This window comes from Perca flavescens, chromosome 22 (assembly GCF_004354835.1).
Source record: "Perca flavescens isolate YP-PL-M2 chromosome 22, PFLA_1.0, whole genome shotgun sequence".
Lineage (NCBI taxonomy): Eukaryota > Metazoa > Chordata > Actinopteri > Perciformes > Percidae > Perca > Perca flavescens.
Genome location: NC_041352.1, coordinates 18,720,965 through 18,741,643, shown reverse-complemented (window position 1 = coordinate 18,741,643; position 20,679 = coordinate 18,720,965). Strand labels below are relative to the sequence as shown.

Sequence of the window (20,679 nt, the reverse complement as noted above, 5' to 3'; positions counted from 1 at the left end):
GCACATGCTGCCGCGCTGTCCCAAACACTGAACCCACACAGGGCTCAGACAAAATGTGGTTAATCTCCCATCCGACAGGCGCTGCCAGCCAGACAAAGGGACAACACATGCATGCATACACACGTATATGCACATACACATGCACTCATGCATATGCTAACACACATGCATCCACGCACGTGATAAAAGGAGCAAATTGAAACTGCATGTTGGCGTCATAAGCTTCAGAAAGCTTTGTGTAATAGATTAAAGTTTGCTGTGGAGCTGAAAGTCTTTTTTAGCTGTGACTCTGTAAATCTCTGTGGATTGGCATGTTGTTGGATTAGCTCAGATTATTTTTTATTCATTTGTTTGGTGTGAGCCCTGTCTGAAGACTCCTCGCTTGTTTGAATCCTCAGACACCCAGACTGAGCATACAGTCTACAAAGCACTTCCTCTGGAGGCTATTCTCTCTTTTTTATGATGCTAATGCGAAATATTTTTCATAATCTTTTTGAAACTTTATTTAGATCATGGCAGACAGCATGGTATTCTCTTGTACTGCAAGTATGTTAACCAGTCTGGTCTCCACTCCCACAGTGTCAAGGCATCCTTGGCTCATACATCAAAGCCTTCATAACTCACCCAGATGCGATTATCATAACTCAAAGTGTTCATATTCTAAATGTCCATGGCAAAGCAGAATTCTTTATTCTCTGTATAACAGCTCTGTCACATTATACCTTATTAAGCAAAACAAAAATCCTTTAATTACTCTGAATTTCAACTTGAACTTGAACTCTGCACCTCTCTTTGCTTTGCAGTACCTCATCAAAGTAAATGAGATCAAGACCAAGAAAGGAGTGGACCTCCTCCAGAACCTGATTAAGTATTACCACGCACAGTGCAAGTAAGTACCACCTTAATCCCCCCGAACCCAAATGTGTGAAGCTCCCACTGAGAAATGTTTTTTAAAACACGCCAAAGAAAATGGTTGCTCTTGATGTCATTTTTCTATCTCCTGTATGATTCACAGATCTTGAGGGTGCACAGTCGTATTTATGGCTCTCATAAATATGCACAGGTCATTATAGAGATATGTTCTGACAGCTGTGGGGTTTGGTGGGTAAATAAGTGGGCACTCTCTGTGCCAGAACCGCAGCTCACAACGCCCTGTGACAGAATGACAAATTTTCTCTCAGCGTTGCTAGGTCCTGTCATAACACTAGGACCAAACAATATACTTCCCTGTTTAATATGTTCAACCTGGGCCTTGATGGATAGAAAAGCTGCAGTGGTGATGGATTAGAAACAAAGAAGCAGTCGATGGAGAGCGGAGGGACGGGTGGTTGACTGCTCAGTAGTCTCACTTTGCCAGACCCTCCTCCAAAGCGCGCTGAAGGAGGGTCCGGCTACTCCACATAGCATTCGGTGATGGGAGGAAAACATGCTCTGGTTTATTGGCATTTCTTTAAACCAATCAGAATCGTCATGGGCGGTGCTAAACTCCGCACAGATCCGCTGCAAAATAGCCGTGCGAGAGAAAACTCAGATTGGACAGATAGTTTAGCTAGCTGTTTCAGTTTACCCTGCAGAGATCTGAGGAGCAGTCAAAAATAGTCCTCATAAATCCACCAAATTTAATATTCCAACACAACACATGCATCTGGCGGAATTTCCTGCAGCACTGGAGCAATCCCTGAAGTGGAACGCGAAGGATATAGACTAACTGCTCACAGTCCAAAAGAAGAAAACTATTTATCTTATTTCAATCAAAAGTGAGCCACAGCTTCCTGACTAGCATAATCAAACTGGCGTATACACATCAATGCGGCGGGAATGTCAGTTGCTGGGTCAACCAGGATGCTGCTATGCAACACCTACAGGAATTCCCATTGGACTACATTCTGTGCTTATTTGAAAAAAGATTTTTTTTTTTTTTCCTGGAGTCCATATTTCCCAAATCGCCCAAAACAGAGGTGGTGGGTAAAATGTTATCATGACCAATACTGATAATGGTTGGTATACCATAATTTCCCATTAGATAATAAATAAAAGTAATGCTAAATACACGTATAACTATATTGTGCAGTAAAATGTGCAAAAAGTCAACCCAGGTGAATATTGTCCTTACCTGCAGCATCAACACTTTAACTATACTATACTATAATAACAGACAGGCTTTTTAGTAATCGACGTGGAGCGCTGGATGGAGTGGGAGGAGAGATGTGGGATCCTCTATGCACAGATTAAAAGAAAACAAGCAGAGGAGAGATGTGACAGAGAAAATAATAAGCAAAGGAAGGGAAATGTGGGCAGGGGCTGGAGAGAGGGAGGTCATTAGTGGTGATTTGCAGCTGCAGCGCTGCATCGAGGTGTGTAACACTGACAGATCTGTGATGGATTTCAGGATGTGCTAAGCACCTCTGCAAATCTGCTGTGGACACGGCCAGCTACGATTTCTGTGCCAAGAGCCAGAGGCGCCAGAACGAACCGAGCTATACATTAAACATAAACTGCACCAATCTCCTCTCTCTATGTGACCTTCACAGTGGCCAAAAGCAGCACAGTCCAACACCTGCCATATGCAAAGTAGTAATTCCCATAAATGGCTGGCTTGTCTCTCATATTTATTCCAATGTGTGTTAATGTCAGTGAGATTCACATGTACCTTCCTTTTCCAGTTTCTTCCAGGATGGCTTGAAGACAGCGGATAAGCTGAAGCAGTACATTGAGAAGCTGGCAGCTGATCTATACAATGTAAATATGCACATCTTTACCTTTTCATCTCTTCCTATGCTTTTATTTTGGCTTTTATTTTTCAGAGAATCAAAGCTGATCTTTTGCGCATCTACATGCATACGTGTACTTTCACTGTGGTTACTGTTTTTTCAATAGTTAAATTTGACAAAACAATCAAGGTCCACTTACTAGCTGTTTCCCAAATCTCATGCATTTCTTACAGTATTCCGTAAATTAATTTTGCTCATAGTGATGCAATAAAAGCTCTGGGAAAAAGGCTAGTAAGTGGACTTTAAATTTAGATTTTTTGGGGGGGTAAAATTGCTGTTTCCAGAATGAAGTTGCATTTTTAATACAGTTTAGATTCAAATAAAAGTATTTGCATGAGCCCTAAGAGAACCGACATACAACTGTCATGTTTACATAAATCACAAAACGTTATTGAAAAGAGAAATAGCTCAGAATAGCAAATGTAGCACAAACAAACATTTAAAAAGGATGAGCCCACACTGACTGCTCACCACTATGTCTTACTTACATTACTGCTGTGCTTTCCCCTGAAGCAGCAGTTTTATCAGGATACAATGCTCCTGCTGTTATTATACTGCACGAGGGGAGATAGCACATCTGCAGCAACTGTCATGATTCAGAATCTCCTGGAAAGTAGTAAACCTCACCTATCCAAAGATGGTAACGCCTGGGAAAGTAAAAGTCAGACAGAAGATCCCCACACTGTACTGATTGCTCCCAATAAATTAAATTTAACAGAGCAACATTTCAGTCTAACAAAACCTGAGACGTGTGAGCTATCATTACAGTGTGTGGATCTTCTGTCTGACTTCTGCTCTTTGTTTTTGGATCCAGCACCTTACATTTTTTTGGGCATGTGCTTTCTTACTGTTGGTATAAATATACTTTAAATAAAGTAATGGCAATCTAGTTATTTACAAGAGGTATTTTTTATAAATGCAATAAACGACTATGTAAACACAGCTGGTAATCTCTTAGTGCTGCTGCTGCTGCCTCTTTTCCTCAACCTTGCATTTGTCCTCCTCAGATCAAACAAACTCAGGATGAGGAGAAGAAGCAGCTGACTGCCCTGCGGGATCTGATCAAGTCCTCCCTCCAACTGGACCAGAAGGAGGTAGGCAGGTCACATTCAGAGACACCCGGCCAAATTTAAAGTTGTAGCAGGTGAAATTCTTACGAGGCTAGCCCAAACTCAGACACATGGGACTAAACACAGCATTAGCAGACCTCATACCAGCCACGTTGCTCCACGTGCCACACAGACAAGTTAGAAACTTGACACTCCTATCCCACGTTTTTACCACACATCTCCTCTCACTCTGGCCACTACCAGGTTTGGAGCTTGTCTCCTGCAGCACAGAGCGAGTGTCCAGTGCTGTACCATGCTGGTAGCCAGTGTGTGGTAGGCTTTGCTGGTGACCAGTGTTGTGCCTCACTGGCTGCTCAGTGGAGAGCCACTCACTGCCCGACTTAACACCACGTCACACTTAAAAAAACACTTCCAGCCCCGGATTTACTTATAAAGAATTGGCTGTATGTTTGTTTTCACACATTTGTTTTCACTCTCAGTCCGCTGTTCTGCATGACACAATTTTTTTTTGTGTTTGATTTACAAATTCTGTAGCGTCTTTTGGTAATAGCACACACGGTTAGCACGACATTTAGGAAGTTAAACAAATGAGATTGTGGTTTCGGTTGGCACACGGGTGGGCGGCACACTCTTTCACACCCACCACCTGCACCTGAGCTAGATCTTTTACACCTCTCCCCTCTATCTCCCCCCTTCTCTCTTCTGCTTGTCTGGAATCAAGTCTAGAAGAGTAAGTTCTGGTGCATGTTGAGCATGCTGGCATCTGTCTGTTCTGCTTGACAGTAGAGTGGTTTGGCCCTTAAGAGGCTTCAGAGCATGCCTTATAGTTTTATTCCTGGTAGCACTTAGGTTTTTAGATGAGACCATGGACTTTGTGGTGTGTTTGTGTGTATGTTGCATGTTTTTCAGCAGCCTCTCTATATACCAAGTGTTTAACATTGGTATTTTGTGTTTGCGTGTGTGCACGTATTGTGTGGATTTGGACAGGACTCACAGAGTAAGCAGGGTGGCTACAGCATGCACCAGCTGCAGGGAAACAAGGAGTTTGGCTGTGAGAAGAAAGGTTACCTGCTGAAGAAGAGTGATGGGTAAGCTAACATAGCCATTATTTAAAAACACGGTAGAGCGCCATTCATGTTGCTTTAAAATTTAAAGTGCACATAGAAAAGAAAGACATAACAAGTCCTTTTTTTAATGTGTGACACCCCCCCCGCCCCACACCTCTTCACAGGCTAAGGAAGGTGTGGCAGAGGAGGCAGTGCTCAGTGAAGGGGGGCATGCTCACCATCTCTCATGCCACAGTGAGTATGAGACAAATACACACACACACACACACACACACACACTTGTGCGGATCAAAGGGAGAACATCTTGCGGGGAGGGTTTGTTGGGCTTTCTCAATCTGGAGGCTGGAAGAGTGGAATTGACATAGATGGGTTGTCATGGCAACCCTGTCTCCCCCTTCTTATCACCCCTCCCCCCCTCTGCCTGCTGCGCCTCGGTGACTCATCTCAGAGCGAGTGTGAGCGCACTGTATACGCTGGCACGTCTGCAGGGTCGTCTCTGCTCTCGTGCAGCTGCAGTAGCTACTGTGCAGTGTGATGTTTTCTTTCCTGTGTGGATGGCAGGAATCTAAATACTGAATTCAAATCTGAATCAACTCTATTCCACTGTCACTGTATTCTAAAATGAAATAAAATGAATGAAATATAATGATATCATCCAAAGTATTGTTAAACGAAGCCCTTGAAAGATGTCAGAGGATTAGGTTTTTGTAACTAATGTCCACAAACAAACAAGTTAACTTATCCCCCCCTTCCCCCCTCATCTGATTGATAACCAGCAAAAGTACTATAAATATCATTCAAACTAAGATGACCTGATTCCTATCATTGTGGAGGCTAAAACAGGCTGGGTTGCTTGCACGAATAAATGAGCCCCAACAATAAATAGATGTGGTTAATTAACACTTTTGGTATAAACTTAGATTTAGTTCAGTAAAATCATGTGGGTGATAACAGTTCTGTATTTTTTGGAACTGTCCGGTGATTTGATCACAGATAAAGGAGAGTTTTAGTAACTTTCAAATTTGAGGAACATCAAATGGCTTGTTGGTTGAGATGGTAAGCCTGGTGAAGATGGCACTCAGAAGGGTTTATTTAATTTTTTTTTACAAATAGACACTGCTGGATGTACCATGGCAGAGAGGTTTAACTCTGGCAATGCATTTTTATTTTTCACATTTGCTGTTTTTATAGTGTTAGGATGTGAGCGTGATTTGAACCTTCGCACAGCCGCTGCCTCAAACATGATAACATCCTTTGTGTCTGCTGTTAGAAGCTCAGGGGAAGTGGTTGTCTCAAATATGATATGAAAGGTTTCCCTTTGTTCAGTTGAGCAATGGAGGGACTAAGTCTTTAACTTGTCACTCCTGGTAGTTATACCAGAACTTATAATAATGTATTTCTGTCTGAATGCGGTTTCAGCCTTTGTGGCAGCTGAACTCTAGGTGACTCTAGTTGACATGGCGGGTTGCCAGCAAGCCAGCCGAGCTCCACGGCTCATCACAGCCTGTTAGCATTTCATTAGCACGTGCCCTGGCCCCTCCTCTGCCCGGGCACTGGCAGGAGACAATGCTCTGTATACATGTGCCAACTGGGCCCAGTATTAAAGTACACAGCCAGCACGGTCCAGTTTTTTAACAGGGACAAGAGGCGTTCTGAGTTCAACCCATTGACTGTAAAATGATCAGTCTATGGTTCAACCTGAATTCTGTAGTTTTAGTTAGTGTGAATATTCAAATGCCTGAGGTATGTTTGGATCACAGCCCTAGTGTTGAATAATAGATAAGTTGAGAGAAAAATCTACAATCATTTTGTTAATTGATGATTTATGTAAACCCTTTATCATAGGGGCGGCTGTAGCTCAGGTGCTAGAGCGGTAGCCTACCAATCGGAAGGTTGGTGGTTCCTCAGCCACAGTCTATGAATGTGCATGAATGGTTCCTGTACTATGTAAAAGCGCTTTGAGTAGTCGTTAAGACTAGAAAAGCACAATATAAATACAGTCCATTTACATTCATCATGCAAAAATGTTGTTGCTTGCAACTTCTTACTTTAAATATGATACTTTTCTGCTTTGCTCTGTTTTATATTATGGTAAATGGAATATGTTAGTGTTTGGACTATGTAGCTAATAAAAATGCCAAACATTTGGTGGTTCCAGCTTCTCAAAATATGAGTATTTGTTGCTTCTTCTTATTTTAAATTATTGTAAATTGCGGGACGACCTCTAGGTCACCCAGTAAGAGCGTTTGCCCCATGTTGGCTGAGTCCTGTAGTGGCGCAGGGTTCGAGTCCGGCCTGCTACCCTTTGCTGCGTGTCATCCCCCATCTCTCTCCCCCTTTCATGTCCATCCACTTTCAAAATAAAGGGAAAAGCCCCAAAAAATTATCTTTAAAAAAAAATATATAGAGAACCTTGTGTGTAATGAACTGATCTGTTGTGATTGTATATTTCCTGTCTGATCCGCCATTGTGACCCTTATCTTGTTTGTGCTCCACAGTCCAACAGACAGCCGGTCAAACTCAACCTGCTCACCTGCCAGGTCAAGCCGAGTACTGAGGACAGGAAGTGCTTTGATCTCATTTCTCGTAAGTTTTACTACATGCCAGAATATATGTTAGTATGAGACGGTTGGGGAATTCCTGCCTTTTTATAAACATCAAGGAAAGTGAATCCGCGGACAGACTATTTTTATACTGCGTGTTCCAACAGGTACCACACAGACAAGTGATATATTTGAATAATTTACTGTACGCTGTCTGTTGCTTATAGTATTATAAAATGCAATGTAAGAAATTTGCCTACTTAACGTCATCGTTTCTGTATTCAACAGATAACCGGACATATCATTTCCAAGCTGAAGATGAACAAGAGTTTGTCATGTGAGTGCTTCAGAGTAACATTGCTCATAAAATACACTAAAAAGAGCATTTATCACGATTTCTTAAGGTTTATGAGTTTACTCACTTCAGTATAAGCTCCTCATATCTTCTGAACACCTTTACCTGAATCCAGTGAATGAGTTTGTGTGTGATTACAAACTGTCACCTAATGGTTTTTATTATTGCTGTCAAACGATTAAAATATTTAATTGCATTAATGTCATAGTTAACTTGCAATTAATCGCATATTTTTATCTATTCTAAATGTCCCTTGATTTTTTTTCGTCCCATTATTTTTTTTCTCATTTTAATGCTCTTATCCACATGGAAAAGTGGATCGGCTTGCTTTGTGCAAAGGTTTTTTTTTATTGAAAACAACATCGGCATATACTGTAGTGTTCAATTTCACACTAACATTCTCACTCAGACCCATTTAGCTATGGCTGCAGTAAGTTTGTTCTTAGTTGTGGTATCCATGTGCTTCTGTCTGAGGTCATCCATTGTCGCCTGGCTTTGACGAGGGGGCGGAGAATTCTCATCAGCTGTGTGCTTGGCCATCAAGTGGTATTTCAGACTGGACGTGCTGCGATGATAGCTCAGTTCGCAACGACAAAACACACACAAATCACTTTGGTCTTGTCAATGGAACCATTTGGCAACTTTTTAAAAGTAAACTTTCCATTCAGAATCTTATTGGCATCCATTTCGGCGTCTCACGCTCGCCATCCACTCAAAACGTAACGTTAGCCTACTGCTCTTTGGCCGGCTCGCAAGCCCAAACAAGTGTGTGCCTGTTGTTTTGTTTCCGGTCTAGCTAGATCCGGTGTGGTGTTGTAGTTTTTCTAACGTTACTAGTTGTTGCAACAGTGTGAAAAAAGGCCAAAAAGAACGTTAATCTCACGATAAAAAAATGTACGCTGTTAAAATGGGTTTGCGTCAACGCCGTTAATAACGCGTTAAACTGACAGCACTAGTTTTCTTTAATGGACGGGTTCATTAACGGCTGCTCTCATACTTGAAGACAGGAAGTTATAGAGAGACTGTTGAGAGTGGGTGGCAGTGCGAGGATAGCAGTGGGATTTGTGGTCTTCAGTAATTCAGGTTGCTGTAACCTCATACTGTCGTTTCCCACGCAGTCCCACGCATGCATGTCGGTGGGCAGGGACACACACATGCACAGACACTAGAATTGAAGTTATTCAACAAATGTTTTATTAAAACATAACACAGCCCCGTTAAGCTTCATGTAGACTTTGATTTTACAGCAATGTAAGCATTGTTATGATAGCTATGTAAACACATGTCTGTTCTAAAGGGGTTGCTCTGTTCACCCCTCATAGTAAAATCTTGTTATATGAAACAATAAGTGATACCTGTTTGTGATTACTGCAGATGAATATATAGTTTGGTTGTTGGCTAACCAAACAGCTAGCTTGTTTTGCTGGCTCGTTGTCCTAGAAGTAGATCCCAATGCCGTAAACAAAATAGCTAATCCAGGGGGATAATTTCTGTTTTAACTTTAGGACTCAGAGATAAGCGTTTCAAAAAGTAAAAGTTTATTTGGAAAGAATATGTCCATGGTAATATATTTCCCCCAGACATGTTTTTATTTTAGTTTTGCGTGAATAATACAAGTTGAAAAACATGAAATGAAGTGAAGAACATGACAAAAATCTCAGGGTTTGGACTTAGAAAGATGTCAGCTTACCAGACTTACCAGGCTAGTGCTCGAAACTACATTAGCCGCTACTCGCATAAAACACCCGAATGCCACTCGACTGACCTGTGGTCGGTTGAGTAATGGGTAATGTAGGTGCCAGGTTTTGACAAGGAAGTGAAGTGTGTGGAATCATGAAAAGATGATATTTGTGGTTCTGTTGCATCGAGTCAGATACTTATGTCCAACAATGTTATTGGAGTGCAATGCTAAATCGACGCAGTATTTCTTTAAGAAGTGATCAGGCTGACCCTTGAAATTGAAGGTTTTAATATTATTGGCAGATTTTTCCTATAGTTGAAAGAATATCATATGTATCAGATTTATTTCATACTGGTGCTCTGCATGTATTGTTACTGAAAACAAATATTGGGAAAGAAATCTGACTTGTTTGAAGCTCAAAGATAAAGATTTAGAACTTTTTCTTGAGGGCAATTCTAATTGAAATATCGAATAGCTAATCTTAACATTTCTCATTTTTATTATGTCTGCTCTTTCTTTAAATTCACAAGAATCTAAATTATGGACCTAAAGTGCCCAGAAACACACTGACCTGTATGCCATCATACTAAATCTTCTTGAGCTGTCTAAACTCTCTTGAAACACACTTTAATTTGTGGCACTTTTCTGTTCTGGGCTTGCAAGTTCTCACTCTGATGCCTTTCTGTGGTTGAACACTCTGTATTTCCATGTACTTGTCATCCTTTGGGATCCATCTTGCTGCTTCTCACTGCCGCTTCTGTCACGCACTTCCAACTGCAGCTGCAGCCGCAGCATCTTCATGGCATTTTCCATGAAATATTTAGTATTCCGTAAGGCTCCTGCGTTGTGCAATCACGCACCCCCTCAATTAGGCTGGGAGCATATTATCCATGTAATACACACAAAGGCTTTAGCTCAACATCTGTACACATGCGCATCTGTGGATTAAAATATCTTATTTTTTTCTCCACACATACAGATAAACCGACAATCTAACACAACAATCTAACACGTGGGTTTGTGTGCCTACTCCCTATCTGGCCTCTGCCTTTGCAGATAGGGTTGAGTGACAATGACAGAGGAAGTGCTGACATTAGGCTCATAAAGCCGCGTGTGTGTGTGTGTGTGTGTGTGTGTGTGTGTGTGTGTGTGTGTGCGCGCGTGCGTGCGCGCGCGCATGTGTGTGTGCAGTTCAGTGGGTAGACAGATTTTGCGTTGTAGACAGCTATGTTTGATCACCACAGTGTTGTGTGTGGGGGTGCATGTGTGTGCATTTTCACAGTAAATAAATCTGCAAGCACAAAAAGACTGTTGAGGAACTGAAAGTGAGGACGTTTTGAGACCCCTTATTTAAAAAAGAGCCAGCTCATGAAATAGAAATAAGAAGAGTTGAATTAATGTTACTGTTGTCATCTCAGTAGTTATAGAAATATGTTCTCCATACATCTTTTGTGCAGTTTAATGAAGAAGAATGCATTTCTGTTTGGACCAGTTATACGGACAGTAGACTTTTGTTCTTTCCAGCCAATAATTCTATAAAAATGATTATAGGAGTTTATGGATATCAACATCTTACTCTTTCATTACTATAATAACATTTTTTATTTATACATTTTCTAGAACATAAATGATTAGTCGATTGTCAGAAATAACTGATTCATTGTTTAAAGTGCCCATATTATGAAAAAAATCACTTTTTCTTGGATTTGGGGTGTTATTTTGTGTCTCTTGTGCTTCCACACGCATACAAACTTTGAAAAAAATCCATCCATGCTGTTTTGAGTGAGATACGGTTTCTGAATGTGTCCTGCCTTCAGTCTCCGGGTGAGCTGTTCAAAATCGGCACGGCTTTCTACGTCACAAGCCGAAACGAGCTGGCTAACCGCAACCGTTAGCATGCTAGCATTCACCATAATCTACAAAAGAACTACTTACATGTGCACCCTCGTTTAGAAGAAGTCTCCCAGCTAATCCTGCCTTGTAACTGACCGAAGTTGGAGAAACAACCTTTCTTTTACTGTCTATGGAGCTAGATGACATGATCTACACAATACAGTCTACGGATCTACATCTGAGCTACTGAGCATGTGCGATCAAAGATAGTACAGAAGAAGAAGTAGAAAAGAGGTCTCATTCTGTAGCTTAAACAGAGACAAGGTGAAAAGAGGATCTGCAGCAGCGAGAGAGCTGTGCAGTACAACAAAAATATGGTGTTTTTGAAAATTAAACCATGTAAACCTATTCTGGTGCAACCTTAAAATACAATTATGAACCTGAAAATGAGCATAATATGGGCGCTTTAAGTAATGTTTTTAAGAGAAACTGGCAAATATTCCTAGAGGCCCAGCTTCTCATTTGTGAGGGTTTTTAGTTTTTCTCTGTTTTATGTCATTATAAACTAAATAGCTATGGGTTTTAGACTGTTGGTCACCTAGAGCTTTAACAAATTGTGATGTGCAGTTGTCACACTTTTCTGACATTTTATAGACCAAAAATGAAATAATCATTAGATTAGGGCAGTTGCAGCTGGAGATTTTTCAGTTAGTTTACTGACTTTATATCTCGTGGTGTTTTTATCTCTTGGTAAAATAACTCTGCAATTGTGCTTTAAAAAAAATGCATAATAAATAAAAAAAATTCTTATTTTTTAATAACACCAGTAATGATGTGTTCCCTTGCACAGCTGGATCTCGGTGCTAACCAACAGTAAGGAGGAGGCCTTGAACATGGCGTTTCGTGGCGAGCAGAGCAGCGGAGGCGAGGACGGTTTAGAGGATCTGACTAAAGCCATCATAGAAGATGTGCTGCGCATGCCAGGCAACGAAGTCTGCTGCGACTGCGGAGCTGCAGGTGTGTACTGCTGCTGTTTGTGTGTCCAGAGAGGCTACATATATGCACGTCCTCTCCCTGTTTGTGCTTAGTCAACCCTCACCTTGTCGCAGGAAAAGACAAACCCCTTCACTTCAGCATTTTCTGATTTCACTGTTGTCAAATGTTTTATTTAAAGCTACGCACCAATCTTGATTTCTTTGCAATGTCACAGCTTCCCTGAACGCAGTGTCCTTCAGTTAGATGGTAACTGAACAAGCTACAAATCCCCCTGCAGCCTTCAACAAACGTGTGTGTGTGTGTGTGTGTGTGTGTGTGTGTGTGTGTGTGTGTGTGTGTGTGTGTGTGTGTGTGTGTGTGTGTGTGTGTGTGTGTGTGTGTGTGTGTGTGTGTGTGTGTGTGTGTGTGTGTGTGTGTGTGCGCGCACGTGCGTGCGTTAGAGTTGTTAGCATTCAGGACACAAAACCGATCCTGATCCTCCCCCACATTAGGAAGCAAAGACTCAGCACTTAGGAGTGGCATAGACACTCAGGCCCTCTGACACTTGACACACACACACACAAACACACACGCAGCTGCTTATTGAGCGACGACGGAAGGACTTTATGCTCTGAGGGTAAAAGAAAACATTTCTATGCTTTGAGAACCAACATCATTATGTCACGTTGTTACATAAGTCACACACGCTGTCGACCCCTGCAATCTGCAGAGAGGGGAGGTAATTTGTCAATTCTAGGCTATGCCATGGTCTATACTCACGTTGCTGTGTCCGTTTGTGTACATAATTTCAGTATATAACACATTTTCCAGATGTGGGTTCAAGCTCTGTTTCCTGTTCGATTCCTATTGTTTTTCTTTTCAATTGCTCTGACAGCATTTCCCTGCCTCAGTGTAGAATTAACTTCACGGTTGAGAGGTCGTTGTAATGACTTTCAAAGGTCACCTCTTTGTTCCCTGTGGTCTGAGTAGAGAGAAGACAACTCCCATCATCTCATTTGATATTCTCCCAGGATCTCCCTTTATAAGACACAGATTTGCAGCTTTAGCATTAAGCAGCTACAGAGGTCACCATGCATCAGCTCATCGTGCCTAACATGCACTCTATGAGCCATCACCAGCTCGCATCTGTTTATTATGTTGTGAAAATGTGTGTGCGTGCCTGCCTTCTGCCTGTGTTTTTGTGTATGACTCATTGGTTTTTGGGCTGCCTTCGACGTTTCCACCAGCGTCTGCCTGGTGGTTACTTGTCAGATCCAGACAGAACAACATCCCCGGCCTCACAGCATCAGCGCTCTCATAACCAACACGGCTGAGCTCTACGTTTTTAAAGCTTGCTTAAATCTCTCAGATTGCATCAGAACATCAGGATGTGACGTCGGTCAATAACCGTGCTTTAGAGGGTGCTACATCACAGCGCACTCGTGCCGTTTGCTTGGCAGTAGGTTACACAATAAGCTCTATCTCCCTCCTGCAGTATGATGCGACTGTTGGCACTGGTTGTGCCTATGACAGTCCTCTAGTGGTCTGAATTGTCTGTTGTTGATATATCAATTAAAGCAATAAATGTAGTCAACATATACTCATTCGCTGAAATCCTTTTTTCCCCAGGTAAAATAACCTTGTTATGACAAAGGATTACATTAGACGTAAAATATATGCACATCACATGTAGGTGCAACCAAAAATGTATCCAGTTTTTGACCTGACGAAGATCCGACTGGGATCAAAATGTTGAATATTTAGTGAATTTGTGGTTTGGAGTCTTTGGAGTTTAGAGTGTGTGGACGTTACTCTTATTCAGCAATGACTTAAGATTACAAAATGGAGCTGCAGCAGAAATAAAATGCCCTCTCCTGTTTGCTTAAAGGCAAATCTGGCATGAAATTTGTATACTTCTCTGTCTACCGGGAGTTGCAAATTGTTCTATTAAAAAAAAAAAAAAACTAAATAGGTAAAAACAGGTAGAGTAGTGCTGATTAACCTTGCATTTCTTTTGTTTTGTGTATTTTTTTTATTTTATTCCCACAGAAAACCGACCAAATTTAGACAGTGTTGCGTCTTGAGTTACAGCACAGTTATGAAATGAGTTTTATTGCAGAAAATTTATAGAAAACTATCTTTAAACATTGGTGTCAGTAGTTTTCAAGCAAGAGTAATAGGTTCTGTCAAGGCTCAACATTTTTCTTCCAAGTTCTGCAGTCATACAGGAGTAAAACAAATGTAGGGACACCGAGAAACCAATTTCTCTACTGACAGTAGCCTTAAAGGTCCAGAATACAGCGCAAACACACAAACTGTATGTTCAGTAAAGAGCAGGTTTGGTTTAATTGCTGAAAAACATCCTGCTTGTTTGTTCATAAAGACACTTTTAGGGCATTTAGTTGATAGTTGACAGTAGATATAGGGATGACATGCGTCTGATGTCCCAGGCAGGACTTCATTTGAATTTAACTGATATTTATTTGCGTGGTTTCTGGCCCTTCTTGTCATTGAAAATATTCGGTATGGTCTTAAGTCACATAACTAACTAATTTACTGGATCTTCACCATCTGTCCATCCACTCGTGATTGCACTGACTATAGCAGAAGCAATAATTGGTAGATTATGAAGAGCATTAACACACACACATTTCCTCATTATGTCTGTGTTTCTAGATCCTAAGTGGCTGTCCACCAACCTGGGGATCCTGACCTGCATCGAGTGCTCTGGCATCCACCGAGAGATGGGGGTCCACATCTCTCGCATCCAGTCCATGGAGCTTGACAAGCTAGGAACCTCAGAACTCTTGGTGAGTCAGAGAAATGCTCAACCAAGTGAATAAATAGCTTTTTTTGAGGCAGCAGTCCACACCCTTTACTATTTTCATCTCAAGTGAAATATTAGAAATAATGAAAGAGTAGTGGAAACAGAGCAGAGGGCAGAATTTGATCACTAAAGCAGCAGAGATACATACTCCCAGAAACAATATGCTCATCTGTCTCTGAGATGTGTGAATGCTGTTCTACTATTGTGATCTGATGCTCACTTCTTCTTTTTCTCTCCCAGCTGGCCAAGAATGTAGGGAACAGTAGTTTCAATGAGATCATGGAGGGAAACCTCCCATCCCCTTCACCAAAGCCCATTCCATTCAGTGACATGTAAGTACTGTCTGAGCAAAAAAAACCTGAAAACTAGATTTGTTTAATAATATACAAACAGCTGACTGAATTCTTCTTCTCCTCCGCAGGACGGTGAGGAAGGAGTTCATCAACGCTAAGTATGTGGACCACAAGTATGCGAGGAAGACGTGCACGTCTGCGTCAGCTAAAATGATCGAGCTGTTTGAGGCGGTTCAGTCCAGGGATCTGCTGTCCCTCATCCAGGTCTATGCAGAGGGGGTTGAACTTATGGAGCCGATCCCAGAGGTTGGACCGGTGAGTCTATAAGTTTATTGCACAAAGATTAAATAGTCAAGTTCACCTATATCAAAAAAACATATTTACTCCCTTTTTACTAGTGGTTTCTAGTCATGCAGATAATCTTGGTATATGGAGGAACATTATCATTCATTTAGATTCGTGATTCTGGCCACCTGATAAGTAAGTCCAATATTCACTCTCTTGTAGCTCTGGTTTTGGTCTCCACCAACTGCAGAGGGAAATATATGGCTGAAGGAAGAGGTTTAACACGCTTCAACCGCCTCACAAGGAATTGACTAGCCTGTCCGGTGCTCTCAGAGTAGGGCAATCTTGTATCGGGAGAGACTTCAGAGAGTCTACTGGAGCACACGGAAATATATGGCTCTTTAGCTGCTAAATGCTCCACTATGCCTGTCTTCTGTTTGGTGCTGAGCAGGTAATGCACAGTGAGTTTTTAAGAGTTTTTTTCACTGAAAGCAGCTGCCTGCTGTGGCTGAAAACAACGCTATGACAGCATTGAGAGTGAACCAAAACAGTAAAGTTGCAGGCCGGACAGCTAAACAATGAAAGAGTGACGAGAGTGAGGTCTGTGGATAATCGATCCAAAGATCCACTGCTCCCAGCTTCTCAAATATGGATATTCTCTGATTGTCTTAGTTATCTATGAATATCTTTGGGTTTTGTTGTATGTTGCCTGGAATCTTGGCTACATGTCAACCTCCTCATACACAGTTACAGTATATTTTCATCACACACCATGATCTCTCATATTAGATTACAAAGCCCAGAAATGTCCCTCTCAGAGCTCCACACACATTACTGTAGTGGTTCATCCTCATGTGAGGTTTACTGCCCGCAGGACAACCAAAGCTGACACAATTCTACCAGTTGGTGAATTATTTGACGCATAAATAATATATATAATATCAAAGAGTCATCCAGATAACGTCACCAGCAGGTGGTGACATCCAGCAACCTCTATTACATTGTAGGGCATCATCTCATTTGAGTTCATATTTACTGAGATGACGACATCTTTGGCCCGTCTCTGTTTTTCATTCTGTGGCTCAGCCTCTTTGTTTCCTCGCCTTTTGCACCACTGGTTCAGGCATAGATGAAAGTTAAATAACAAACGGTGGATGGTGGGGATGCTGTACCGTAAACAACACGGGTGATCAGACTTAATCTGACATAAATAGGTCAAGGTTCTATAACACAAACAGGGTAGTTCTCTAATGAAAAATTAAGTGTACAATGCAGCAGCAGAATAAAAGAGGATATCGTTTGGTGACAGAGGGAGCTGCTGCTGTCTGCGCTATGAAGTCTGACTCACCGATATCTGATCTGCTGTTGTCAGTACATCTGAATGGCTGCTGACAACACAGTGACATCCCACTCCCCCTTCCAAACCCAGAGAGACAGGGATGTGTGGCTACGTACATCCCTTACTCTTTCCTATGATGCCAAGATGCCACCAAATGTACAGCACATACATATATTCCCTACTCCCACATATTTCATCTTTTATGCTACATCTTAAAAAAATTATGTCTCGATCTAGTTTAAATTCACAGAGACAGATAAAATTCCTCGCAAAAATGTACAAATATAAGCATTATGCCTGCTGAAATATTATTTTTAGGAGCCATTTTGTTTACTGCAGCTTGTTTAAATGCTGAAAGAGAGACAGAGAGAATACAGAATGGGTGCTGCCCAAGATTGTCTCATTGTGTTTTTGCTGTGTTTGATGGCCCCCTGCAGGAATCCGGAGAGACAGCACTGCACTACTCTGTACGGACTGCTGACCAGACCTCACTGCACTTAGTGGACTTCCTTGTGCAGAACAGGTACATTTTTAAGAGTCATTGTCACCAAAAAGCCAGAATAAAATTGCATAAGTGTGCATTGGTTTCCGCTTTTCATGTTAAAAAGCTGTCAAAATGTCTTTAAACACATGAGTGGTTTAGAGATAAATTGTGTAGTAAGCATGCAGTATCAAATGTGATCTGTCGGTCTGCTGTGAGTCTTTCTTGTTCTTAATTTGTGCTTCAGTCTGTATTAAAGCAGTGGAAGTGCAGAGGAAAGCTTAGCGCTGCACAGCTCAGCTCAGATTCCCACAAGGCAAACAGAAATGGGTCAAGCACTTGTTCCCTGCCTTAATTTATTTCTCTCTTTTCAATTGTTTACCCACCACTGCTCCAACTGCACACACAAGACGTGGAACCCTCTCATTAATTAATAGCCCTCATTATTTAAGAAATTTCTCTTGCCTTTACTGAGAGCTACGAGAAATCTAAAAGGGATTATTTACCTGCTTTAACAGTGTAGTGTGAAGTTGGTTTTGCACAGCTAATACAATTCAATGTCTGTCTTGTCTTCTTTTATGACTGATTTCAAATACTCACCTCAGACTATTAAGGGAAGAGACGGTGTTTAAATCGGCGTTTATCACAAATGCCTAATCACAAAATCCTGGGTAATAACACATTATCCTAGAAATGCAGGACTGTGGAAAACACTCTCTGGCTTGTAACTTGTGTGCTGATTGTGTGTGTGTGTGTGTGTGTGTGTGTGTGTGTGTGTGTGTGTGTGTGTGTGTGTGTGTGTGTGTGTGTGTGTGTGTGTGTGTGTGTGTGTGTGTGTGTGTGTGTGTGTGTGTGTGTGTGTGTGTGTGTGTGTGTGTGTGTGTGTGTGTGTTCTCCCAGCGGCAACCTGGATAAGCAGACGGAGTGGGGGAACACCGCCCTGCATTACTGCAGCATGTACGAAAAACCTGAGTGCCTCAAGTTACTCCTGAGGGGAAAGCCGGCTACTGATATCAGTGAGTCACACTGAGGTTCATCTCGTTAATGTCATCTCTTCACATGTATCAGAATCTTAACTGTTGCTTATGCCTCCTCTCCCTTCAGCCAATCAGAACGGAGAGACGGCGCTGGATGTTGCCAGGCGACTGAAGAACACTCAGTGTGAGGAGGCAGTAAGTACAAGACTGCCCAGCTGGTGATTTTGGACATCACAGTGGATATTAATGTTCTAAAAAGCATTGCAAAATCACAAAATTACAGACAAATGAACGAAAAGGTTGTGGGGGATAGATTGTGGTCTATTAAAGATGTTATTAGAAAGGTTACTCAGAACACTAGATGGCAGTCAATGGTCTGTCTCCGGCCTCAAGCAACAGTGACAGCAGAGTGGAAATAATTGTCTGTGTTCTTTATTAACGCTAATATGACCGTGCAGACAAACAGTCAAGTGATTTAAAATGCAGTGTAGAATCTTTAATAAATAAATTTTTTAGCAAATGTAACACCTGAGTGATAGCTATGTATACTGGGTAACTTCTCATACCCAGAAAAATGAATGATGGTGAATGGTGTGTGGTTTTGCATGATTAACTCTACTAAATATTACAACTGACTATGACTTATAGTGGTACTGTAACCTTTTACATTTGTTACCTTTTTATTGTTTATTCTTTTCTTGTTTACAGAGTTTCACATTGGCAGTCTATGATTTTAATGTCACTTCTTTATGTTGTTGCTGTTTTCCATTTGATTGATAATGGTTTGTGATAGTAGCTATTTTCATGCGTGTAACTGATGAATGTGTGTGTGTGTGTGTGTGTGTGTGTGTGTGTTTGTCAGCTTGTGCAGGCTGCAGAGGGGAAGTTCAACCCTCACATTCATGTGGAGTATGAGTGGAGCCTCAGACTGGAGGAGATGGATGAGAGCGATGACGACCTCGACGATAAGGTTCAAAAAGAGCATCACACGCATTAGTTTGAGCTTGAATTTAATCAAATGTGCCTACATTTCAATTTCCCCATTTCAATTGTGATAAATGAAATAAGAACAACTATTATCATTATCCTTCCCAACATCATGTCTTATTACTAATTTGTAGACTAATGGTTGACTGTAGAATTTCACTACACCAGTTCAGATAATTTTCTTTCTTTCTTTCTTTCTTTCTTTCTTTCTTTCTTTCCTACTTTCTTTTTTTTCTTTGTTCCTTTCTTTATTTCTTTCCTACTTTGTTCTTTTCTTTCTTTCTTTTTCTCTTGTCACTTTATTTATAAAAGCCTTTTTTGTTTGTTTCGTTTTCATGGAAACAAAGAATAATATGGCAAGTAGCCAATGAAGATGGCATGTTAAGATGCTTCCAGCAACGCTAAAATGCAGTGTAGATACTGTACATGTTGTCTGGTTTTGATGTCGTTTCCAAAGAAAGAAATTCATGGTAAAGGCAGTCATACCCATTTATTGTACTTACAGAGGCCTCAATGCACACAAACAAGTCACTAAATCTGTGCTTATTGTTTTAACACGCAGTTAGATGGATCATTCAAGGATGGATTTTCCCGTAACATTGTCAAGGTTATGATTTTCAACAACTTGAACCGTCTTTTGAGGAAAAACATTATTTGCTTTTTTCTTTTTTTTGCAGAGAGTTAAAACTCAGCAGAGAATCTATGAAAATTATATTGATCTTCTTATTTAACTCGACTGAGTGCATTTCCTAAAATTTCAAACTATTCTTTTAAAGCATCTGCATGTCAGGTCATGATGTCAGCTCTGCATAATCGAAGAGCAACAACTTATTCCTAGACTGATGTTGGCTCTGTCTCAGCTGTCTCATGTCCCTCTGCAGCCCAGTCCCATCAAGAAGGACCGCTCCCCGAGGCCTCAGAGCTTCTGCCACTCCTCCAGCCTCTCCCCCCACGACAAGCTCTCCCTGCCGGGCTTCATCAGCCAAAGGGACAAACAGCAGCGTCTGTCCTACAGCGCCTTCACCAACCAGATGTACAGCGCCTCCACCGACCTCACCTCCTCCCCCGTGGCCGACGGGCCGCCGCTGCCACCTAGGAACCAGGGCAAAGGTCAGACCTGCCTGCTCCAAGTGCTTTCGAACCATATTCAAAAAAAACATCCACAGTTTTATCTCTAACTTATTAGCATGACAGT

General features: G+C 41.4%; 1 protein-coding gene across 1 annotated transcript in view; it reads left to right on the top strand.

Annotated features, from left to right (window-relative positions):
* Positions 1–20,679, top strand: part of asap1b (ArfGAP with SH3 domain, ankyrin repeat and PH domain 1b) — a 62,938-nt gene that overhangs the window by 34,327 nt on the left and 7,932 nt on the right. The window contains exons 7-22 of the mRNA XM_028569231.1: positions 804–889; positions 2,664–2,739; positions 3,779–3,865; positions 4,829–4,929; positions 5,073–5,142; positions 7,407–7,494; positions 7,740–7,788; positions 12,171–12,337; positions 14,972–15,105; positions 15,363–15,454; positions 15,544–15,730; positions 17,477–17,562; positions 18,421–18,536; positions 18,625–18,692; positions 19,360–19,467; positions 20,366–20,594. Of these exons, the coding sequence (XP_028425032.1) occupies positions 804–889; positions 2,664–2,739; positions 3,779–3,865; positions 4,829–4,929; positions 5,073–5,142; positions 7,407–7,494; positions 7,740–7,788; positions 12,171–12,337; positions 14,972–15,105; positions 15,363–15,454; positions 15,544–15,730; positions 17,477–17,562; positions 18,421–18,536; positions 18,625–18,692; positions 19,360–19,467; positions 20,366–20,594 (1,744 nt within the window). The remainder of the gene's footprint in view (positions 1–803; positions 890–2,663; positions 2,740–3,778; positions 3,866–4,828; positions 4,930–5,072; positions 5,143–7,406; positions 7,495–7,739; positions 7,789–12,170; positions 12,338–14,971; positions 15,106–15,362; positions 15,455–15,543; positions 15,731–17,476; positions 17,563–18,420; positions 18,537–18,624; positions 18,693–19,359; positions 19,468–20,365; positions 20,595–20,679) is intronic.